At 57.6% G+C, this 23,513-nt stretch overlaps 1 protein-coding gene across 2 annotated transcripts in view; it reads left to right on the top strand.

Annotated features, from left to right (window-relative positions):
* Positions 1–3,869: 3,869 nt before the first annotated feature.
* KCNIP2 (potassium voltage-gated channel interacting protein 2) overlaps positions 3,870–23,513 on the top strand; it is a 43,750-nt gene continuing 24,106 nt past the window's right edge. Inside the window, exon 1 of one of the 2 annotated variants that reach the window (XM_068139506.1) lies at positions 3,870–4,158. In XM_068139506.1, coding sequence (XP_067995607.1) covers positions 4,086–4,158 — 73 coding nt within the window. In that variant the 5' untranslated portion in view covers positions 3,870–4,085. The remainder of the gene's footprint in view (positions 4,159–23,513) is intronic. The other variant, XM_068139508.1, reaches the window with a different exon arrangement.

The raw sequence follows: 23,513 nt of genomic DNA, 5'->3' as shown, positions 1-23,513 counted from the left end.
AGCTGTCTTAAGGAGCTCCCATTTCTGCCCTCTGCTCCTGGAACCAGCCCCTGGATGCTGCTTCCCATGTGCCAGCCAGAAGCTTCCCAGGACCCCTCTCTGCCAGGGCAGCAGAGCTGTCCCTCGTGAGTGTAAATCTGATCCCAGGGGCACCAGGCAACCGCAGCCAAAATAAGATTAATGGCATCTGCTGAGAGCACATTCTATTGATGACCATGGCTTTAAAATACTGTTAAGAGTGGATAAAACACCATGATTTAGAGCATCTCTGTTTGAAATTTCCTGATGACAGGCTCAGGCTCCCGAGCCCTGCTCTCTGCTTTTCTGATAGAATTAATAAGAATGGAGATATGCAATTAGACAGCATGCAGGGTGGTAGGGCAGATCGATGCCTTCTGGTACCTAATGAAGTGTTAAATTGTGTCTTTCCTGGTCCCTGTCCCCCTGTTAACAGCCACAGCAGGCTGTTTGCAGGGGCCTGGGGGAAGCCCCTCAAACCCCTCTACCCCAGCCTGGGGGGATGTGGACCCTAAGACTCCTGTCTCCTTCTCAAGGTCTCCGTGCTTCTGTGTATGGGAATAGGTCAAGATCATCCTGAGCTTGGCGTAGAGCCTGGGGTTTTCAGCAGGGTTCTGTGGGGACACGTGTATATCCCCAGAGCTGGAGGGGTCCCACTGGGGAGTTGGAGGCATAGATGAGCCAAAAGAATTGGCCCCATTTTGCAGGGTGGATGTCCTGTAGAGAGGAGCAGGCATGGTTGTGGGTGGTCTCAGGTTGGTCCAGCTTCAGTCTGGATGAGGCTGGTTTCAGCCTGGCACAGCTCTTGCCTGCAGCAGGGTCCGGTATCCAGTGCTCTGGACAGTACTGGAGAATCCCCAAACATGGCCCTTCCCCAGCTACTGCTGACAAGGCTGTGCTGGCTGCATGCTGACCTGGGGACAAAAACCACCCCTGGGCAGCATGGTCCCACACAGCTTCCAGCCCTGGCTCAGAGCCATTCCCAGCTGGAGCTCCCCTCTCTGGGGAGCAACGATAATCCTGTCCAGTTGGCTTTTATCAAAGTGCTGCTGCTGCTGACGAGGTGACAGAGAGGCCACTTGTGCCTGGGCTGATGGAAACAGGTGATTTCTATCGCAGCAGGGGGGTATGGGTGGTCCCGGGGACACCTTGACTCAGAGACACACAGACAATGGTGCACCTCAGGCTGCAGCACCTCTTGTGCCCCCAGGTCACCTCTCTGCTTGTGTCTTTTGCTTGACCACCTTTGTTCCACACTGCTGATGGCTGTGCCAAGCCCTGGGGCTGGTTTATGTGGTTGTGTTTTCCCCATGGATCTCTGCTGCTCTCACGGAGATGAGCTCAGGGACTCAGGTGCTTCCACAGGACCGCTGCCCACCCCAGATGGCTGGATCCAGCTGCCTGCCCATCCTCCACACTTCACTGGGCATAGAGGGCTGGCCTTTATGTTGAGCTGTGCCCCATTTGCAGTGGAGTCTGTGCCACTTCATGGCCATCTGGGTCATGGTCCTCACTCCCTGTTACTCCTGGTAACTCCTTCCCATCCTTTGAAAACAGCTAACTTGGCATCCTCTGCAGCAGCACAGACCCCCAGCCCTACTTGCAGACGTCTCCTCACTGCCCTGAACCTGCTGATTGCTTCCGTGGTGGAAACGGGCAGCAGCAGTGGGGTTATGCAAGTCATGAGGGTGTTGATTAAAGCCTTGGCTGCTGCTGAAGTGATTTTCCTTCACCTGGCCCAGCCTCTCTGCAGCTGCCGCACGTCCTGGTGAGACGTGCCGCAAAGGATCGTGTGCCACTGTGCCCGGCCCCAACCAGATGCGTTTGCCAAGCCGGCTCTGCACCCCAGGGACCTGCAGCAGGGCCCCTGCCTGTGTCTGGTCTCATTCCTGCAGCTGAAAGGCAGCAGCAGGCAGCATGAGCTGCTCCCACCCTGGTGTCCTGCAGACCCACAGTGTGAAGTGCCCACAGGAACATTGAAGTGAGGCCGGTGCACTTTTCCCAGGCTGAGAAAGGCTCAAAGGCTGCGAATCCTGGCAGGCTGTCCAGCCCTTGTGTCTGTAAGGAAAGGAGCGGTGACTGGACAGCAAAGTGAGCTGTTTCCCCTGTTTTCTACACTGTGGGGTGGATCTGCTGTGTCAGCCTGGCCCTGGAGCTGCCCCATCCTACCTTGTAGTACCCACCAACCTGTCCAACTTTCCTCCTCTCCCCAGCCTGGCAAAGCATCTCTCACTCGCCTGCAGAAACAGGAGCACTTAGCTGGGATAAAAATAGCTGTGTTTGCCTCCCAGTGGACCAGGGATGGCAGAAGGTGAAAACTTCCCTTGTGCAGCTCTGCTAGGTCTGCCACATCCACAGTGGAATGGACCCACAGGATGCTAGAGAATGGGATGGGTGAGGCTGGGTTGAGCTCACACAGCCCTCCCTACTGAGGCTGCCTTGTTGGGACACTGCTGGACTCCAGGGGCTGGCAAGAAGATGCAGTCAAGGATGCCACAGAGACGACAGAGGAAGGAGGATAAGGAGCATCAGGATGGACAAGCCCAGCAGCACAGGGTGTCTCTAGGCTGGCTGAGCTTTGGCTAAGCAGAAGGGGCATCCACTGCCAAGACTGTCCTGGGTTTCTCTCCAGCCGGGCTACATCTGTGGGCTCTGCAGCATCGGCCAGGCCACAGGGAGGGCCAAGGGAATGTGTTTAGTTCTCTGAGCATTTCTCTGCTGCGTTTTCCTCGCTAAATGGCTCTTATTTTTAGATCCAAGCAGTTGCTAAGCATCGCTGCCTCGCTAAGGCGGCTTCTTTCATGGCTTGACACCAAAGCACGCTGACAACACGCGGCCACGTGAGCGCGGCCCTCCCTCCTCGTGCTCTGGAGTCCCTCTCTGCCCTGCGGCTCCCGTGGGCAGAAGGGACTTGGACAGGGTGCTCTGTCTCCCCCCCTCCAGCTCCTGATTCTCCTCTGTCCATCTGCATAGATCAGAGCATGAAGAGAGGAGAGCAGGGAAATGATGGGTTCTGAGCAGCACCCAAGATGTGCCCAGGTCCCCTGGCACGGTGCAAACAGGCATCACACAGACAGCAGCGTGACAAAAGCCTCTGGCGTTGCCTGTGTCAAGGACTCTACAACACACTACACATCCCTCGGGATGGCATCATGCACAGATGGCAGCAAATAACTGGGGGGCACCAATGGGACCTCCAGTGCCAGATGTACCGGTGGGGCTGTGAGCTCCTCTCTTGGCAGCACTGTGCCTCTGCAAGGCCCCCTCGACCGTGCTGCTGCTTCACCCCTTCCCTTGGGGCTACAGGAGATGTAGGAAGAACCCTGCCAAAGGCGCTGATTTTGCATGAGAAACTCCTGCCTGGGGTAGGGGACAGCAGAAGGGACATACCCCTGTACTTGCCTAAAGCGGCCGGGCCGGAGCTGTACACACCCTATGGCTCTGGAATCCCCCCAGGGAGGGACGCAGCAGCCCTCTGGACTGGGCAGGGATGGGCTCCCTCTTCCTCTATAGCTCCTGGTGATCCCAAGGCACAGCCTGGGGTGGGCACCAACACGCTGGGCTTGGGGGACCGTCGCTCATTGGGGTGCACTGCCTGCACTGCCCCGCGCGCTTTGCTTTTCCATCCATTTCCCAGTCCGGTTCCTGATCCCCGGGGCTCACCCAAACCGCCGGAGACCCCACCTCGGTGCAGCCCGGAGCAACATCCTCCCTGCCTCTTCCCCGGAGCCCCTCCCTCCTCCCCGGAGCCTCTCCCGCTTCCCCGGGCCGTGCCTCAGTTTCCCCAGGGCGGCGGGGCCGGGCCGGCGGCTCCCGGGAGGAGGCGGGGAAGGACGGAAGAGAGGGGGCGGCCGTGCCCAGCCCCGGCGGCGGGGAACGGGGCGGCTGCGCGGTTTTGCCTGCCGTACCGAGCCCAGCTCCCCGGCACCGCCAGCCCCTTCCTGCTGCCGCGGTGAGTGCGGCGGGCGGCGGGGCGGGGGCAGGCGGCGGGCGCGGGCTCCCCCTGCCCGGCGGCGGAGCCCGTGCGCCCCGTCGCGGTTCCCCCCGCCGCTCGGCGGGGCGGGAAGATGCGGAACAAGGGCAGGAAGGAGAGCCTGTCCGACTCCCGCGACCTGGACGGCTCCTACGACCAGCTGACGGGTGAGTGCCGCCCGCCGGGGAAGGTGCAGCAGCCGCTCGGGACCACGGCGCGGGGGCAGCCCCAGGAACCCCGAACCCGGCACCGGGCACCTCGGCTCCTGCCCGCTTCCAGACCCGGCTGAGCCCCGGCCCCCTGCCCGCCCCGCTTCGCCGCACGCTTTGCCTGGGGAGGGGGGTGCACAACCCCGGCGCTGGTGCAGGGGACAGTCCCGGGGTGGGTGAGGGGAGGGATGAGGGTGGGTCCCAGCCGGGCGGAGGTTGCGGCGAGGCCAGTTTGCACGGGAAAGACCCCCGCCGGGCAGTGGGATGCTTGAATTGCTTTTGGCCGCCCTCAGGTTCACCCTCCCTCACCACTGTTCCCAAGCTCCTCGGGACACCAAGGTCTGGCGCTGGGCTCTCTCTGCCATGCCTTGGAACTCCCTGCTGCACCTTGGGTTATTACGGCAGCACCCCAGCAGCAGGTTCCCCCGGGAATGGAGAGGCTGACCCTGCTCAGCAAACCCCAACAGTGCCACAGAGCCTCCTGTCCTCTGCACCCACCACCCAGTGTCCCCTGGAGCATGTCCATAGATGTTCTGCCTGCAGGATGGGATGGCTGTAGGACAGGCAGGCCAAATACGACCCAGCTGTGACCCTTTTGCATGCTCCTCCACCCTTTGCCCCAGCAGGGAATTGCCTGGCATCCCACATCCAAACACGTTTGTCCACCCATAGCACTTCACCCCCCACTGTCCAGTAGGGAAGCAGCTGGGCTGGAGCTGGTGACACCCCTTCCTCCCCATGTGCTCTCCATGGATCAGGCCCAATCTTGTCCTCTCTCAGGGTTTCTGTTGGAGCAGCTGTGAAATGGAGCAGCAGTTCTCGTCAGCCTCCCAGAACTCATGGCAGAGCTGAGCCTGTCCGTAGCTGGTGGGCTTGGGTACCCTCAATGCTGCAGGCACTGGGGGCGTGTGTGCAGGCAGCTCCCATGAGTCCTGGTGATGCTTTTCCTTGCCACAGTTATGAGTGGATTTCAGGCTTTGCTCTGGAGTTTGGAAGAGGTGGTGGCAGCAGGGCAGGACCCCTTCTCCACTTCCCAGAGCAGTGCCACATATGGGAAACGCTGCTTGCTGCCTGTCCAAACGTGCCGCAGGGAAGATATTTTTGAGCTGTGTAGGAACTTGGAACCCACACACAACTTTTGGTTTCTCCGGTAACTTTAAAATGCCCATATGGGTTTAAATCAAACCCAGGGTAAAAACAAATTCCAGTCTCTCCAAGGCTGAGACCTTTTATGCCGGGGCTTACCTCTGAGTCAGGCATAAAGCAGGAACCTGGGCAGAGGGGAGCCGTGCTGCTGTGCCAGTCACTGCCTGCGGGGATGAGGCTGTCTGGAAGCCATGGGGAATAAGGCTGGAAATACCTCCCCCATTTCCCACTGTGGGGGACAGGGACCTTGGGAGAGCAGGTCACTCATTTGCCATTGCTGTCAGGTCGCTGACCTGCCAGGGCAGAGCTAGTGCTAACACCAGTGGCCGGGGAGGGAGCTGCTCTGGGCAGCACCATTTTCCCCAGTGCTGGCTGAGCACCCTGAAGCTGTCCCTCCCTGTGGGGGCAAAGTTGTTTTTCTCACAGAAAAAAAAAGTGTGGAAGTGGGGCAGGCAGAAGAGAGGGGATGCAGCCCTAGCTCTGAGGAGGCTTTAATAGCTGAAGCTTCTGCCTGCTAACCTGGCTTAGGCTCTCCCAGTTCCTCAGGGATGTGTGGAGGCGCCAGGATCCCCATGGGGCTGTATCAAAGCCCCAGAGTGTAGCTGGCAGTGCCAGCATGGGCTTAATTTCTCCCTCAAGATGGGAGGGTCCTTGCTGGCACCAGGTGTTTGGTAGCTCAGCCCTGCTTGGGGATGATCACGGGCAGTTTGGGGTGTTTCCATGGGGACCTCCATCCGTCAGGGTGCATCAGGGTCTGGGAAACATCTGCCATGCAAGACACATTAACTGAGGTCAGGCGATGCAACTGCCCCACAGCAGTTCCGGTGACTGCTGGTGTGCAGGGGGACAGCAGCTAGTCCTGCTGCCTCCACATCACTCCTCAAAACCAGAAGTGGGGGTGATGAGACCCCCATCTAAGCATGCCCAGAAGAGAAGAGTTAGCAGTACTCTTGTCCAAAAACGGGAGAGGGGCTAAGGGAAGCAGGATCCCTAGCCACACACAGGGTAGAAACCCCTCACACCTTCCCCAGTAGCGCCTGGATTTGTAAATTTCAGAAGCTGCTGAAAATGGAGGTGCAGTGAGAGCCCCCCTTCCCTGTGGCATCCTCAGCACTGCCCACCGTGCTGATCCCTGGCCAGAGCTGCCATGCAGCACGTGGATGTGTGTGTGAGAGGGGAGAGCACCCGGGTGAATGAAAGCTGCCTGCATGTGAGCAGCAGGCGCTGGCTCTGCGTGCCAGGGGAATGCAGGCTGGTGGTGCTGTGGCCACCGAGATGGACTCTGCCCATGCTTGGCCCTGATGCCATGGCATCAGTCTGCTGAGCCTGGGGCTGGACCTGCCTGGTGTCAGGGAGAGAAATGTTTAGGTTGTGCCAGTAGGAAATTAAGCCAGTCCATTTCTGAGGTATTTAGATGACGCTAGCGAGAAATAAAAGCCATCCATAAATTACATTATTCCTCCAGCCCTCTAATGACATAAGTGATTAGTGTGCAAGCAGAGCCCGGAGCCAGTGTCTCAGGACTGCTCTGGACATGTCCCTCCGTGCGGTAGAAACGGGAGCCTGGTGCCGCTTTGCCCTGAGGAGCTCAGGTACTAAGTCCCAGCCCCAAATCCCAGCAGCACGAGAGGTGAGGGGGAGGGGGGGCAAAAGTGTCTTTCTGTCCTGCCCACTGCTTCACAGGGATGTGTGGGCAGTGGAGCTGCTCCTGCCCCAGTTGGGGAGCGGGAGCAGGTACTTGGTGCCCCATCTCACCCTGCAGGACAAGCCTGTCCTGGTTGTGCTGTGTCCTGGGAGCAGATTGGCATGCACCAGCACAGGGTCAGCATCCGAGCTGCTTGGGGTGGGTCAAATATCCTAGCTGTGTTTTGGAAGGATGAGGGATTCACACCCAGGACTTTTGATCTCCCAAAAGAGGTTAGGAGGTTCACTTTTCACTCCTGCTTTTTCACCCCTGCTTTCTTCCTCCCATTGTTGTGTTGTGGGGTCTCCAGCAACTGCTTTGCTCCACCCCAGAGGCAGATGCACCATTCACAGTGGGTGAGCAATTGCTGTAGAGACCATCTGCAGAGCTTTGGGATCCTCCTGCCTCCCAAGGCATGGCTGATGGATGGGCAGTCCCTATCTCTTCGCACCTGGAGCAGCCCACCCAGTGAGATGAAAGCCGTAGGTACCAGTGTAGTGGCAGCACAGCATCTGATGGATCTCTCCTCCCTACTTGGAGAGAGGGTGCTCCAGAGGCATCTCTTCTGGTAGCAGTAAGAAAGGAGACATGGGGCCAAGCTGTCACTTGTAAGCATGCTGAGGGGATGATGGGTCAGTGGAGTTGGCAGGGGGACAGCAGGAGCTAAGCTTTGGTCCCTGCCATGGGGTAAAGCTGAAGAGCCGTGCCCCAGTGAAGCACCTGCTGCAGGCAGGTACGGGCTGATGGGCAGATCTAGGCTGTGCCAGGGGCTTGTTCTGCTGCTGGCAATCCCGACGGCTCCATCGTGCCTGCTCACAGCCTGTGATCAGGCAGGCAGGAGGAAAAGCTCCATGAGCTTGCTGTAGCATAGGACTTCCACCTGCAAGCAGAATAATTAATTTCCCAGAGCGTGGAGGGGGTGTCAGCACTAGCCTGTCCCAAATAACTGTGTGTGTGTGTGTAGGAGGAAGAGCTGGGATCTGCAGCTGGAGGATGGAGTGATGGAGCTGATGGGGTGGGAGCCAAGGCAGGAGGCAGGCAGGGGCCAGCCAGGCTGCAAGTGTGAGTGGCAGGTTGTATGCTATGCCTGTGGCTGCCTGCTTGGGTGGATCCTAGGGAGGGGGACTGGGATGGGGAGTGTGCCTGAGACCATGGCAGTACCTTGCCCGTGTCCAGAACAAATCTCCTTCTCTTGCCCAGTTGCTTCCTCAAGCAGCACAGGGTGCGTGACCACCTCACTTTGCCCTGCCCATGCAGGGCAGTCTGGCAGGGCTGGCTGCCTGCATCTTGATCCCCTCATCCTAGAGACAGCCTCCAGGAGGGGTGGGGGTGACAAACACAGCAATGTCCTTCCTGTGGGGTGGTCTGACCCTTGGGAACTGAACATGCTGCCCATCCCCTTGCTCCCCTACTAACCTGACTTCTCTGCACTGCTGCTGCTGCCCCACATGACCCCCCCTCCCCTTGCCGCTTCTGCTCCCACTGCCTGGAGGTGAGGCTGGGCTGGAAGCTGGGCTGACCTTTGAGCCAGGCACCCAACCTCCTCAGAAGGGCCCATAATCACGGTGGGGGTACAGTGGGGAATGATCTCTCACTTATGCACTGGAGTGGGGGAATCCCGTGGGGTCCTCTCTGTGCCAAAGTGCTCTGCCCTGGATGGATGCTGCACCTTCCTGAGGTGATGGGAGCTCTGCCTGACTCTGCCTTGTCTGTCTGCTCTCTCCCTCTCTCTGGCATTTGTATGCCCTCTGCCTCTTCACTCTATGCTGTCCTGGCTTATCTGCAGCCCTTTGATGCTGTTGAATCCCCACTCACAAGGTGTTTTGGCCCCTCCTGACTGGAGGCTGCGATCCTGGGGGTCCCTGTCAGGGGGGATGCTGCTCTGAGCCCGTGCCAGGGCAGAGCCACACACGGGGTGAGGAACCTGTGGGCAACGCTGCTGGGTTCCACTGCCCGCAGGCAGGTTGGGTTTTGCAGATGGAGAGGCGGGTGCTGAGGTTTTGGCAGCTGCTGCTGCATCTCCACAGGCAGAGACAGGTTGGAGCCCATGGGGAATTGGTGGCACAGGATTAATTGATAGGAAGTTTGTGGGTTTGGTTGGACAGTTAAACAGCTCACTTCTGCAGATGCCAGTGCATAATTTGTAGCTGTTGCAACTTGGGCCAAGGCGTGTGGCTCCACAGCCATGGACCAGCAGGGAGGAGTTTGCTCTTTTGCTGTCTGGGTGGGAGCAGAGAGCAGTTTTCCCCCGTGGCTGGCTGTGTGGCATCTAGAGAAGATGCCCAGACTTGATGGTGTTGCTTTCTTGATGTGTGCTGTGCTGGGACCAGTTGCCCCCAGAGCTTTTGGAGCTGGGACAGGAGGAGGTTTGGAAGGGTAAGCAGAGCTCGTTGGAGCAGGCTCTGGTTCCCCCTGGGCCACACAGGTCCACGCATCATATCTGGAGCTGAGCCTCCTGCCCTTTTCTTGTAGCTGGGCCATCAGAAAGTCACACCAGCCCCAAAGGACAAGAGAGATCCCATTAGTGGAGCTTTCCCCTGACTTCCTCCCTGGCTCTGCTCATTAGTGGTGTTTTCATTAGGAGAAGTAGTTTGGTTTTGTTTAAGCCAAATTGCTGTGCTTGGGAGATGATAAATCCATCTGCTAGCAAATCACTCTCCTGCCGCCGGGATGGATCCCAGCCCTGTGCTTTAATCGTGCTGCAGATGAATGAGCCTCTAGTGAAATGAATCTCCCTGCCATGCCCTGCTGGGGGGGTGAGCTGGGGGGGTGAGCTGGGAGGGCGAGCTGGGCAGGCTGCCTATCCTACACCACGGTGAGGGACTCTTGCTTGGGGTGGGGGGATCAAAACCCTCTGCTACGTGGTTGCAGAGCCCTGGGGGTGATTATTGCCAAACAAGTGAACTGCTGGGCCTGGTGCAAGCGGCTTCACTGGGAACAAAGGGAGAGAGGAGCCCTTTTCCATGTGGCAAGGGCTGGGGGTGGGTGTGGGAGTCCTGTTCAACCATGCCAGAGTGCTTTCCTGGCAGCCAGGGCTGAGTGGGTGCCATGCTATGAGGGCGAGCAATAGGACAGTGCATGGGACAGGATACAGAGGATGGAGTGGCCCTGCTCTCGGCAATACCCTACAAGCAGCTTTGCGAAGGGGATGTGGCAGCAGGGCTGTGCTGGCTGGGAGGCTTTGTCGGGGTTCTCCCATCGCCACGCTGTGGTGGCTCCGGCTCCTTCTGGCTTTTAAGCAAATTTGTCTTCTGCTTCAAATGCAAAGGGGTGGTGCAGCCGCCCGGGGAGCGGTGTGAGTAATTAGCGTGTTTGGAAACGGAGCCCTGCAGGGGAGGAGCTGGGGGCAGGACGGCTGCTGCCTTCAACGCGAGCTGACTGGGATGCAGGCTGTGGGCCGCTGTCACCTTCACTGCCTATGGACTTGGGTCTTACTGAAAGTTTCTTCTCTGGCTCAGACAGGGCAAGCGACCTATGGACACCTGTGGGCAGGAGTGTGAGAGTGCCCATGCTCTTGTGACATGGTGCCCCCCTGCCTATGCCTGACCACAGCCACTGGGGCTCAGCAGCTCTGGCTCTAGGTGACTCCAGACCCATTTTGGCAGGAGCCACTCTGCTGTTGAATCTGTTGGGTCTGGGATCCTGTTCAGGTGGCCAGCACCCGCCCTGGATGGTGTTAGCATCACTGCTGGGGTCTCTGGGTTGCAGCAAGAGGGTCGATGTGCTACCCATGCTGCCTCTGCTCATCCCACCAGCTGACATGAGTCACCTGGAGATGTCGAGGACTGGGGAACACACAAGCAGGTGTCCCAGTGCTGAGCACAGCTGCTGCAGTGCCTGATTCCTGCATCAGCTCCTTTCACAGTGAGTGTTTTGAGGGCTGTGCCCTGTGCCAGGTGAAGGCACCCTGCACACAGATGAGCCTGGACTGTGCTTTGCTTAGAGAGCCCCAGGCTGTACCTGGGACCAGCTGGTAGCTTTGTGCTGGGTGAGAAGGAGTGGTGTGGGGTAAGGAGTGGTGTGGGGTAAGGAGTGGTGTGGGGTAAGGAGTGGTGTGGGGTCAGCTGACCAACGGAGAGGTCCAATGAGAATGTGCTGCAGTGGTGGTACCCAGGGGCAGCAGGGATGCTCAGGGCCCTGAGGGCCCATGCCAGGCTGGCAGCAGGGATGGGTGGCTTGACCTGTGATTCCTTTCTCAGGAGGAGGTCGTAGAGAATGATGAAATTACTAACTCTGCAGGTGGGCTGGTGGCATGAATCCACTGTCCCACCTCTGCCAAGCAGAGGCAGAGAGATGGACTGAGCAGCCTCTCCTGAGCTGTCCCACTGGCCACATGAACTACCTCCTGTGGTAGAGAAGCTCCTACTGGGAAGGAGCTTGACAGCCTGAAGCAAAGGAAAGTTTCTTGGTAAGATGCTGAGAGAGAGAGACACACACCCAGCTCCTGGCTCCAGGCACTGGCCTCAGCAGCATGGCTGGGATGTACCAGCTCCCTCACCTGCCTTTTTCCCATGACCAAACCCATGCATTTGGATACCAAAAAAGTGCTTTTTAGGGATGGAGCATTGGTGATAGTCTGGCCAGGAGCAGAGTTACAGTAAGGAGAATTTACTTCCCTTGGTCTGGCTGGAGAAGGTGCAGCCCCATGTGATGTGGGGAGGCACTGGCAAGCTCACACACCCGTGGGTCACCCCTAGACCCAGCAGGACCCAAGGAAGAGCCATCCAGCTGCTCTTACCCAGTTACTGTGGCCCAGCCAGCCACGGCAGGGTGAAATGAGAGCCAGGCTGCTCACTAATGAGATCAGACAGGCGAGCTGCTGCTCCTGGCCCCTTTGGTTAATCACTTCTTCCTAGACTGAATTTTTAAAAATTGCATTGCTTACCCTGAATGGCTTTAGAGGCAATAATCCACCTGTCCCTCTCTCACTGCAAGGGTCCCCCTGGGGCTACTTGGCAGTGGATTGTTGAAGTCCCCAGTGTGTCTCTTCTTGTCTCTGGTGTCCCCAGGAGGTGGTTGGCTAGGCTGGCTGGCCCTTGATGGCTTTTGATTTACTCTGGGAGGAAGTATGGATGAATTTTTAATGATGTGATTTAGCAAAGCCTCCCAGTGGTGAGAGAGAAAGGAGAGAGTCAGACACTGGGCTCTGTGCTGCAGCTCCCCTTTGCCCCCAACTCCTGCCTCAACAGCTGTGGCAGGCAGCTGCCCACCACGCTGTACTCCTAGAGGCATGCCAGAGTTGAGGTGGTCTAGTGGTAGGGCACAGCACTCCCAGCTCTGGCTGCAGCTGCATGGGATCTCAGCAGCCCTGTCTGACCCTGGAGTAGGAAGGGATGGCTTGTGGTGCCAGGTTTTGTGGTCACGGCACAGGTTGGCAAATGGATGCAGGGCTTGGGCAGCGCAGTGAGCCATGCTGTAACATGCTGCACTTACAGCTGATCCCAGCATCCCTTGGGGACATCTCAGCTCTCTGCTGAGTGGTGGGCTCTGCCCTTAAGTGCCTCTTTCGTTCCCCCTGGCTCTTCTTCCAGGAGTCACATCTTCCAGTCCCAAGCGCTGCCCCGTGCCCTGCGCGCTGCCCCGTGCCCTGCGCCCTGCCCTGCGCCCTGTCCTGCGCCCTGCCTCGTGCCCTGCGCCCTGCCTCGTGCCCTGTGCCCTGCCCCGTGCCCTGCCCCGTGCCCTGCGCCCTGCCCCGTGCCCTGCCCCGTGCCCTGCGCCCTGCCCCGCGCCGGTCTCCCTTTCCCGGCGGCTGCCGAGGCCTGTGCGGTGCACAGTGAGGCGCTGCCGGCACCGGGGATCATTCATCTCGCTCCCCCTTTGCCGCAAAGTCATTAATACGGTGCACAATTTGTTGTGTAATGCAGGATCAGCAGGAGCCCTGCTCTGGCGGGTGGTGCCTGGCCCTGGCTCCCCCCGGCCCTGGCCCCTGCTGTCCAGGGAGAGGGCAGCTTGATGAGATTGCTGGCTGGGAGCCTCCCCAGGCTTGCTGAGGTTGTGGTCCCTTTGGACCACAGGCTGCGATGGTGTTGGCTCCCTGAGGCATCTTCCCAAAACCCATGCAGTGCTGCCTGGACCTCGGCTGGGTGGGATGGACCTGTTTGGCACAGCCTTCGTGTCTGCTCACCCTTGCACAGCTCCTCTGGAAGGCTCTTGTCCTAATTGCTCCATGGTGACATGGTCGAGAAGCGTTCCCTGCACTGATCCGGGTGTGTGTTGTGGCACCCTGCATCCGTGCGCCCTTGTGGCCGAGAGGGCCAATGGGATCTGGGATGCCTTAGGAGGACTGTGTCCAGCAGATCAAGGGAGGTTCTCCTCCCTCTCTACTCGGCCCTAGTGAGACCTCACCTGGAATATTGCATCCAGTTTTGGTCTCCCCAGTTCAAGAGGGACAGGGATCTGCTTGAGAGAGTCCAATGGAGGGCTACCAGCATGATGAAGGGACTGGAGCACTGCACTGTGAGGAGATGCTGAGAGCCCTGGGGCTTTTTAGTCTGGAGAAGAGGAGACTGAGAGGGGATTTAATAAATGCTTATAAATATCTGAGGGACCAGTGTCAAGGGGGAGGGCACAGGCTCTTCTCTGTTGCACCCTATGATAGGACCAGGGGTAAACTGCAGCACAGGAGGTTCCACCTCAACATGAGGAGGAACTTCTTCACTGTGAGGGTCACAGAGCACTGGAAGAGGCTGTCCAGAGAGGTTTTGGAGTCTCCTTCTCTGGAGACTTTCCAGCCCTATCTGGATGTGTTCCTATGTGACCTGTCCTAGATTCTATGGTCCTGCTCTAGCAGGGGGCTTGGACTCAATGATCTTCAGAGGTTTCTTCCAACCCCTAACATCCTGTGGGCCTGTGATTCCTGCTATGTCCCTGCCTTGCACCTGCCACATGCTGCTCCAGCTCCTCTGAAGTCCTCAAGCACTTCCCACTAGCAGCCAAATCCCTCACAACTTCTGTCTTCAGAGCTGAGGACCCTGAGGTGCCTCAGAGTGATAAGGGAGCTCTGGAGCTGTTGACAGTGAGGTCCGAGGCAAGTGTTGCTGCTGGCAAGAGCAAACTGTGCACAGGGTGCATAACCCACGCATGGCTGGGACTCCCTCCAGGGAACCTCATAACCTCCCAAGTGAGGGACTGGCTGGAGGGAGGACTCACTGTCCTTACCCATCACCAGCTCAGTCTGTGGGTGCTGGGAGCCCTTGCTTGAGTAATCTTCACTGTGGTTGTGGCAGATCCAGTCTCTCCCCATCATGACAAGTTGGGGAAGAGCAGGGAAGAATGCTCTAAATGTTACAAGGCATTGTGGAGGCTGCCCTGCTGCCCAGGCTTCATTTTCTTCTATCCCATGCTTGGTCAGGCATTAATTTAAAGATGCTGCAATGGGAGAGGGGAAGCCTAAGAGGATTGGGCTGAGAGGAGGAGGATTTAGTGAAGGAAAGGGATGTGGCTGGGGGCTGTGCAGGGGATAGCGGTATCTGACCTGAGAGCACACAATGGGACCAAGCAGTCCTGATGTGTTCCAGCTGTGACTGTGGTGATACCAAATGACTCCCACCAATCCCTGAAAGGGGACATGGGGGTGACGCTGGTGGCTGTGTGAGGAGAGCACTGTGGGCTTCTTGCTTATAGTGTGGCCATGCCCCATGTCCCACCTCTGCTCTTTGCTGTGTGTAGGAAATGGGGCAGAACTTTCAAACCCAAGCCTGGAGAAATCTGGAAGATGAGCACTGTGACCAGCTGTGTGTGTGGGGAGGCAGAGCCCTTCTGAGGTGCCACATCCCAGTGGGCACTTTGTCTCTTTGCCTCAAATGGGCAGCAAGTCCCCTTGGTTTCAAAGAACTGCCCTGGAGCAGCATGGAGGAGAAGGAGATGCTGTTCAATATTTCAAAGCGACTCCCTGAAAACATGCTGCTCCCTGGGGCAGGTCCAGACCCCGCACCCCAGGGAAGGGGCCAGGATCAGGGCCACTCCAGCACAGGGTGAGCTAGAGGGGCAGGTTCTCAGACCACATCCATCAAGGCAATGGGCCCATTCCCCACTCTGCTGCCCACAGACACAAGAGTCCTGCCTCTGCCCTGGGCCACATCCCTGAGGAGTCCCCAGGCCCACGATGCCCACGCCTCCCTTGGTGCTATTTGTTTTCTCAGCCTGCCCTGTTGTAATTACAACGCGCCGTCACTCTCTGGATAATGTGTCTTGCCTTTTATCACTGCTTAATTAAATAACTTGGGGAAGCAAGGGGCTGGTAACCCCTTGTTTGCTGGCACAAACACCCTGGTGGTGCTGGGGAGGCTGGCAGAGGAGCTGTATGAGGAGGTCTGTGCCTTGGCTGAGGCAGCATGGTTGAATGTGGGGTACCTGTGTGGCCCTGAAGGGATGAGTGCTGATTTTGTTGCTGATGAGCACAGCATCTCTGGCACAGATATTTCCATGCCAGCCCTGAGGAGGTGTCCTGGACGCAAACGCTGTTGCCCTGTCTTGTTCTCCCCTCATCTCAGAGCTGTGCCTGTCAGCCAGGCTGGTAGGAGCTTATGGGCAAGTTGCCCACTGCCAGGCCAGCCACCTCTGCCCACAATTAGCTGGTGCAAATGAGTGTCCCTGGCAGCTGCTGCTCAGTTAGCAAGCTCCGACTCAGTGTCTGCCAGCTGCTCCCACCATGGGCCTGGACCTGGGGCTCCTGCTCACCATTGCATCCTCGGCTGTCCCTCAGTGCAGGCATGGCCCCTTCTGCTCTCTCTCCATCTCTTCCCTCATCTCTCTGCTGTGTTTCCACCTTTGTGCATTCCCCAGGAGGCTGGTCTCAGTTTGAACAGTGGCAGTCTTGTACCTTCAGGTGCTGCCCCCATATCTTGCTCCCCTGAATGCCCCTTTCTCTCATCTCAGCCACCCTGCAAGATGTGGTAGCACTGGGAACGGTGTCTGTTATGGCATCCTCTGGAGCAGGATGTGGCCCCGTTTAAAAACATGCAGGCAGGGGCAGTGGGAGCGCTCCTCAGGTCACTGCCTGTGCTGCTGTGATGGACTGGGGAAAGTTCTGACCTGCTGGGATTTCTATCAACCCGAGACAAAGTGCTGCACCAAGCTGCGGCAGGGCAGCCCAGCCCGGGCGGGGATTGACAAACATTCCCAAACTGTTGCCAAGCCCCCAGGTTTGTGTTTGCCTGTGGCAAGAAACTCCATCCCTTTGCAGATGTGATCCCCTCCCTCGCAGTGCTGTGTCCCTGGGCACCCAGCATCCACTGCTGGCCATTGCAAGCTGTGCTTGGTGCCGGTCTCCTGAAGGGTGAGGGATGCTCTTTGCATTGACAGTGAGGTATACAATGCTGTGTGGCCGAAGTAGACTGTAAAATGTCCTCCATTTTCAGAGGCCTGGCTTGGAAGTGATTGGCCTGGGGATGGAGTGGTTTTGGGGGCACTCTGAGGCTTTGTGGCAAGGTGCTGTGGGGAGAGGAGCTCGCTGCTCTTGTATGAGTTACACGCAGAAAGGGGAGCATAGGGCAAGCTGCAGGCTCAGGGTGCCTCTCCTCCAGGTGTGCTGCCTGCCCTCAATGCCTGCACTCCTCCCTGCCCTGGATTTGCAGCTCCAGATTCCTTTGCAGGATCAAAGCCTGGGGGTATCTCTCATCTCAGCTTACCTGGGTCCCGCTTGTCCCCCAGCCTAGAGCACGGGAGGGATTTAGAGGTAATCCTCGCAGATGGGATGCTGCTGGCTAATTATAGCAGAGCCTCTCCTCTTCGTGGGAACTACGGTGGATTGTCCCTCGAGCCCAGGCATCCGTGGTACAAATCTGCTGCTAATTAGACTTGAAAGTCCTCTCGTGAGCTCAGGCGCAGGATGGGTATTTGATTATTAACATATTTATTTCTGAGCCTCTCAGCAGGTCTTGCACTGGGAGGCTGGACTCTTCCCTTGAGTAGTTGTTGGACACGTTTATGCCTACCGAGGGTGCTTGGGGGCTCCAGGGGAGGGAGGGCTGCTCAGCACTGTGTGCTTCTTTTCAGAGGTGTCTCACCAAGGTGTGTGGAAAAAAACCTGTTGATGGGGAGCATGGTCCCCAGGCTCTGCTCTGTGCTTCCAGCCAGCCCCTCTGCCTGGTGCAGAGCTCCTAACCCTTGTGCCCAGAATGGAGCCTAGTGTTGCCTTTCCCCACCTGCTCCTAGGCCCATTGGTTCCAGGAAATGAGTAGGCGGTGAAGAGGGTGAGGCTGACCCAGCAGTGCAGAGCTAGTGCTGAGCACCACATCTCAACACAAAGCTGCCTGCCACGGCACCCCCAGGGAGAGCATCCCTCCCTCCAGCACAGGCAGACAAACCGTGGTGGAAATGCTGCCTCTGAAACAACCGAAAATAGCTTTCCTGTCCCCAAAATGTCAGTTTAAAAAGGCAGACTCAGGGGCCCCCTTTGGGCTGGCAGTGGGCTGAGCAGGTGCCCTAGAGAGACTGGGTGGGCGGCCCTGCTGCCCTGTGGGGTAGGGAGCAGGGGGCCTGAGGGCTGAGCTTTCACTTGGCATACAGGTGGGGAGAGAGTTAGTGCTGGCTTAGGGCTACATCAGCCCCAGCCGTGGGGAGAAAAGTACAGGTGGGCTGTTGGGGGGCAGAACTGACTGTATGTGTGAATCCCCAGGTTGCCACACACCCTGAGGTTTCAGGCCGGTGCCAGGGGCTATTGGCATGGGAACAAGTGAAGAGTCATGGGTCAGAGCCTCAGCCTCACATATAATGCTGCTTTGCTCTTCCTCCCTGCCTTGCTGCTGCAGGGAAAGGGGCCCAAGCCAGGGGTGGGGAGCAGGTGCCTAGTTGCAGTGCCAGAGTTATTAATAGTAGCAAACACTTTCAGTGCCATCAAGCCAAGTCCATTTTTTGGGGAGATTCCTGGCGTTTGAAGTAAGTTTCCCTTCCCTGGGATCCCCTGGGAACCTTATCTTCCCCTCCCAGCTGTGTGGCCGGTGTGTGCCAGAGCCCTTGGATAAGCCCTGGTGCTAATAGCTCTTGCCACTCAGCCTGGCAGCATCTGGCTTGGTGACAGCGGGTGCCTGCTGCCTGGCCCACAGGCAGCCCCATGCGGCCTGCACACGTTGCAGTCACATCTCAGCCCACCCCCACCATGCTTCCTCCTGTCACTGTGCCGAGATGGAGCTGTCGGCGAGCGCTGATTGCAAGGAAATTAGCCTGGTGCCATCCTCCGTTTATCAGAGACCAACCTGTGCGGGATTGCATGGGGCTCATTAATTTGTCACCATCTCTGTGGCTTGGGGTAAGGTGGTGAGCATGGCAAGGCTGGAGGGTTGCTGAGGGCCGTGCCCTCCTCTGGAGCAGATGTCGCAGCGGGGGGCTGGCATCGCTTGTGGCCAGGCTGAGATTTTCCCCCAGTCTTGCATTTCAGGAGACCCAGGTGAGGCTTGGAGTGGGAGCAGGGACAGGACTGGGGATGCCAGGTGATGTGCTGGGGATGGAAACCCCTGCTGATTCCTGTGGGGTGGCATGAACCAAAGTGAGCATCTGAAGGGCAAAAACTTGTCAGTTCAGGATCAGGAGATGCTGTGGCTGTGTTGTGCCCCAGCATGAGTGATGTTCCCACTTGCAAAGTCTGTGCTCTTTGGAAGTCCTGGGGCCATGCTGCACCACTGCCCAGTATATCTTGGGTGTTCTCAGTGCTACTGTGCTTTGTAGACCCAACAAGCTCAGAAGTGGCCCTGGATGCTCCAGGCAGACTGTAGTGTCTTTGTTTACTGCTGCCGACTTGATGTGTCAGTCCTAATAACCAAGGCTGGGCACAGCTCCTTGCTCATTTCCCTTCCCTGTATCTTGGTTTCCCTGCAAATGTACCCTTGCAGATGTACTTTGCAGAGCCATGGACCATCTCAGGATGCACCCCAGGAGCCTAGGTGGAGGGTGATGGAGCCTGTCCCCCCTACCTCATCCCCTTCTCCATACCTGTGTGTGGGGATGATGAATTATTCATGCCCTGGCCGGCGAGGTGTCTGTAACTGCCTGCATGATGCCAGTGGGGCTGACGTGCTGCCGAGCACAGAGAGCTTTTCTGTGTAAATCCCTGAAATATTTAGCAGAACTGAATTAAAAAATATAGCTTGAGAGGAGTTAGTGCCTCAGGGTAACCTGGAGTGCTGGGAACCGCGCGGCGGGGGGGTGATGGATGCACTAGAGTATCCGCTGGGGGACTCTAACCCCAGTCGTTACCTGTCACCCAAGTTGTGGGTGGAGCTTGTGACTGTCTGTCCATCCATCTGACCACCCATCTGCTGGGTCTTTCTGCTTGTCTATACCCTCAGATGGTGGGCATGACCCAATCCTTTCCCTGCACTGCAGGGGTGTTTTGGAGCCCACAGCTAGGCTCAGTCTGCTGTCTGGGGCATGTCCCAGGCCCCAGCCTGGTGCCATCAGAACCAGGCTGCTGCCTGCTCACCTGCTGCTTGCCATCTGCTGGCAGGTCAGTGCTGCAGGACCTGTGCACAGCACTGGGCCAGGCTCCTTCCCTGGCAGCACCTTTCTGAGCAGATGGATCATGCCACATGCATTTTTTAACAAGATCCATTGGCTGAGAACAAGCTGAGCTGTCGTTGCAGGTTCGTGATCAAAGCCAGATGTGCCCTGGCAGCCCGTGGGAGGGTGGCCCTGCGTGCTGCCCCTCTCCATCACATGGCCAATTCACAGAGCATTTATCCCAGCAGAGCAGGTTGGGAATCTGGGAGCATCACCACAGGCAACAAATATGTTTCCCCTGCTGCCCTGGGGTACCGGGATGGTCAGTGCCCTCTTGCCTGGTGTGGCACGGTGATCCACTTCTCTTCTCCCAGGCAATCTGTGGCAGAGCAAGAGGACACAGTCTCAAGCTGCACCAGGGGAGGTTTAGGCTGGGTGTTAGGAAGAAGTTCTTCCCAGAAAGAGTGATTGGCCATTGGAATGTGCTGCCCAGGGAGGTGGTGGAGTCACCATCACTGGAGGTGTTTAAAAAGCCTGGATGAGGCGCTTGGTACCATGGTTTAGTTGATTAGATGGTGTTGGGTGATGGGTTGGACTTGATGATCTCGAAGATCTTTTCCAACCTGGTTAATTCTGTATTCTGTATCCCTAAACTGAGCATCTAAGGATGAGAGCAGCCACGATGCAGAGATGGTGCTGCCATTGGGATTAATGCACAGCCCTACCTGCCAAAATGTCACATTCTGCTGCAAGTCAGAGTAACCTGGATTTGCTGGCAGACAAGGTGAAGTAGGAAAGCATTTATGCTTGTCCTGGGGTGTGTTTTGGGTCAGATTCACAAGATGAGGCAAGGGATGCTGGGAGCAATATCTAGCTTTGGATGGGGAGGTGAATGGAGCCCTGCTGGCTGTGCCACAGTGGGGTTGCCCCACGAGGCTGCCTGGGCTGTGGCAGTTCTCTCTTGGCCTTTGCCGGCGTGCCCTTTCTGGATGCAGTCTGTGCCTCAGCAAGGTAGGAGCCCTGTGCTGCCCCATGCTCTGTACGTTGCAGGGCCAAGCCCCAGAGCGCAGGGCTGAAAGCCCTGCTGAAGACACTGGGCCTGAAGACACTGCTCCTCTCAGGCCATCTGCCCTGTTCTGAGCCTTCCTTCTGTCCCCCTTGCCTCCCTAGCACAGTGGGCTACTGAGTGCCTGTGGTGACCCCTTGCAGCAAGGTTGTTCTGTATGCTTCCCTCTGGAAGCACTATCGGAGCCCCCCCAGGCTGTGCTTTGCTGTGACAGCACATCCCATGTCAGAGCCGCTGCAAATCTTGCCTGCTAATAGCTATGCAAATCACCTCATTAGCTGCCTTATTTATTTTCTCTGGCATCACGTTTCAGCATTCCCTGAGTCCCAGAGGCTGCAGGTCTCCAAGGCTGGGAGAAGACAGGAGGAGCAGTGGGACGCACACACAGGGCTGGCTGCGTTAAGCCTTCCACTGTGTATGGCAGCTGTGTTTGGGTCCCACGAAACCACCCCCTCCCTGACATCATGTTTCTGGGACCAGTAGCTCATGGCTACTGCAGTCCCTGCTGCTGGGATGTCCCCCTGCTCATCCTTCAGCCTTCCCTAGCTCTGGCCTGAGTCTTGCTGAGCCCTTCCTCCAGGCAGCTGCTGCCTCATTCCTCCCAGGCAGCTGCGGGTCTGGCATTCCTGGGATGTGTGTAGCCTCCACCCTCCCTACCCCCGCCCCGCCAAAAGGTGACTGAGTGTCTGTCCAGTCCCTGTGGACCTCAGTGGTGGCTCGAGCCTGGGTTCTTTGCATCCTTCCCACCTTGAATTTTCTGGAGGTGTTCTAGTGTTCATGACAGTGGGATGGGCTTTGCACAGGCACCAGGGGACCCACAGGCAAGTGTCAGTCCTGAAGACCTTGATCCAGCCGTGCTGTGGACATGTTTGTGCCATGCTGAGCTGCCTGCAAGCACCGTGTCTGCTCCCCTCCCTTCTGCTTGTCTTTTATTTTTTTATTTCTTTCTTTGCCTGTGCTAATGAATATTTCATGGCCAGGAATCAGCGTGAATTCCCCTGCTCCCTGCTGCTCCCACGGCAGGTACAAGCCCAGATGTTGGTGGCTTAGGAAGGATGTGTCTGCCAAGAAGGCACCTCAGGAGGAGAGGACCTGGCCAGGGAAGGAAGCAGTGGCTCTGGTGTGGACAGCTGTGTCGTGTCCCCCTCCCTGGTGGTGCTGTAGCTGTCCCTTCAGCCTGCAAGGGACAGCCAGCAGGGCACGGTTGCCACATGTCCTTGTAGAGATGGCTTTCACGGTTCCTATGTGCCCTTGCCCACGCGTTCAGGGCATTCCTCAGGTGGCCGCGTTTGCCTGCGCCCTCTGACACAACCTCACGTGTCCCCTCCTGTCCCCCGTGTGCCATCGGCCGCCACAGCCGTCTGAATGAACCATGTCCCCGGCTCACCCCGCCGTGGCACTGCCGTTGCTGCTCTGCTGTACCGGGGCTCCTCTTAGCGTCAGGCAACGGCAACGGCACCTGGGCAGGCACGGGCTGCCCGTGGCTCAGCCAGCCTGTGACACGCGTGAACCGTGGGTTGGCCCGCGGTACACATGGGTTGTGGGTCGGACCTTGGGTCAGGCAGCCCATGGCATGCACAGGCTGTGGGTCAGACTTGCAGCACCACCTGGGCTGTGACACCTCAGAGACATTGCGGGACTCCTGTTCATCTAAGCTGGAGGCTGTCCCAGCACAGTCTGCAGGCAGGCAGTCGGGACTGGGGTCAGGGAAGTGGGGAACAATGGTACTCTCCAGCCTCCCTCAACTTGCCATTCATGCCCTACAGTAGGGAGCTAGGCCAGTCCCCGGTGCAGTCTAGGCACTGTGAAGTGTAGGGTAGCTGCTCCTCTTGCCAGAGAATGTGGGGGGACAGAGCTGGATATAGACCCTGAAATTGTTGTCTTCTCCCTTCCCATTGCTGTGGTTCCAGCATGTCTTCTTTAAGAGCCTAACAGATGCTCTGTGGACACAGGCTGGCTAAAAATAGCCCTTTGGGAGATGCAGTGCTTGGACCTGTGAGGCACTCTGCAGACTGGAGTTCCCCTGGGGCTGGGGGCTCACTGTCTGCTTCATGGGAGAAGCACAGGATGGCAGGGTATACCCTGCAGTGGTACCTGAGTTGGCTGTGACCCCGGTGTAAGCTCTTCAGCAGGAAAAGTTGTGTAAATGTGGGCTCAACAGCTCTGCTTTGTGGCCTGCTTTTGATTTCTGCTGAATTTCTGTTTGTCCTGCCAGGAGGTGAGTCAGTGACCTGAAAGGTTTTTCTGCCCTGCTGCAGGGACAAGATGTGCAGTCCCTGATGGCAGCCCAGGGAGTGTGCGCTCAGAGGGAGCCGTGGGACAGGGAGCCAGCTAGTGCACATCTTCATGCAGTGTGCTGCTGGGGCAAAGTACTGCTGTGGGTTGCTGAGTGCAGGGGCAGAGGACAGTGTGGACTTGTCCCATGTGGTCCCCACAAGCTTCTGTGCACAAGGGTCTCTCTGAAGAGCCAAGAGCCTGCCCAGAGGGGTGGGGCTCCTTTAGAGATCACTCTCCAGTTCTAGACTGGTAGTAGCACAGGAGATGTTGGTTGGCAACCAAGCCTGGTACATGGGGTGGATGACATAGGCACTGGACGCTTCTCTCCCACAATGTCCCTGCAGGCTGTAGTAGGGTGATCTGTAGGTGGTCTGATGGGGAGATGTGTGAACATTCCTGTCCTACACAGCAATCATGACCTGGCTGCACAGGACTCTGCTTGTGTCTGCCAGCTGCTTGGGATGCAGCAACTTTCTTGGCCATGTGGGATCTGGCTCCCAGGATGCTGGATGGTGGATTTGGAATGGATCTGCAGATTGTGTTTGCTGACGTGTCCTGTAGGCTCTGGCACCCTCCTGTGGCTGTTCTGCCACCTCTCCTATATCCCTCGGGCTTTTGGGGTGCGGTGCCTGGTTTAGGATGTGTTGTGCTGGCTAGTCCCTTCAGTGAGGCTGTGGAGCCGAGATGAGCTCTGCATTTGCAGGA

This window comes from Melanerpes formicivorus, unplaced genomic scaffold (genome assembly GCF_026170545.1).
Source record: "Melanerpes formicivorus ecotype bairdi unplaced genomic scaffold, bMelFor1.0.p_v2 SCAF_6, whole genome shotgun sequence".
NCBI classification, from domain to species: domain Eukaryota; kingdom Metazoa; phylum Chordata; class Aves; order Piciformes; family Picidae; genus Melanerpes; species Melanerpes formicivorus.
The sequence above is the reverse complement of the archived record's forward strand: the minus strand, read 5'-3'. Positions and strand labels throughout refer to the sequence as shown.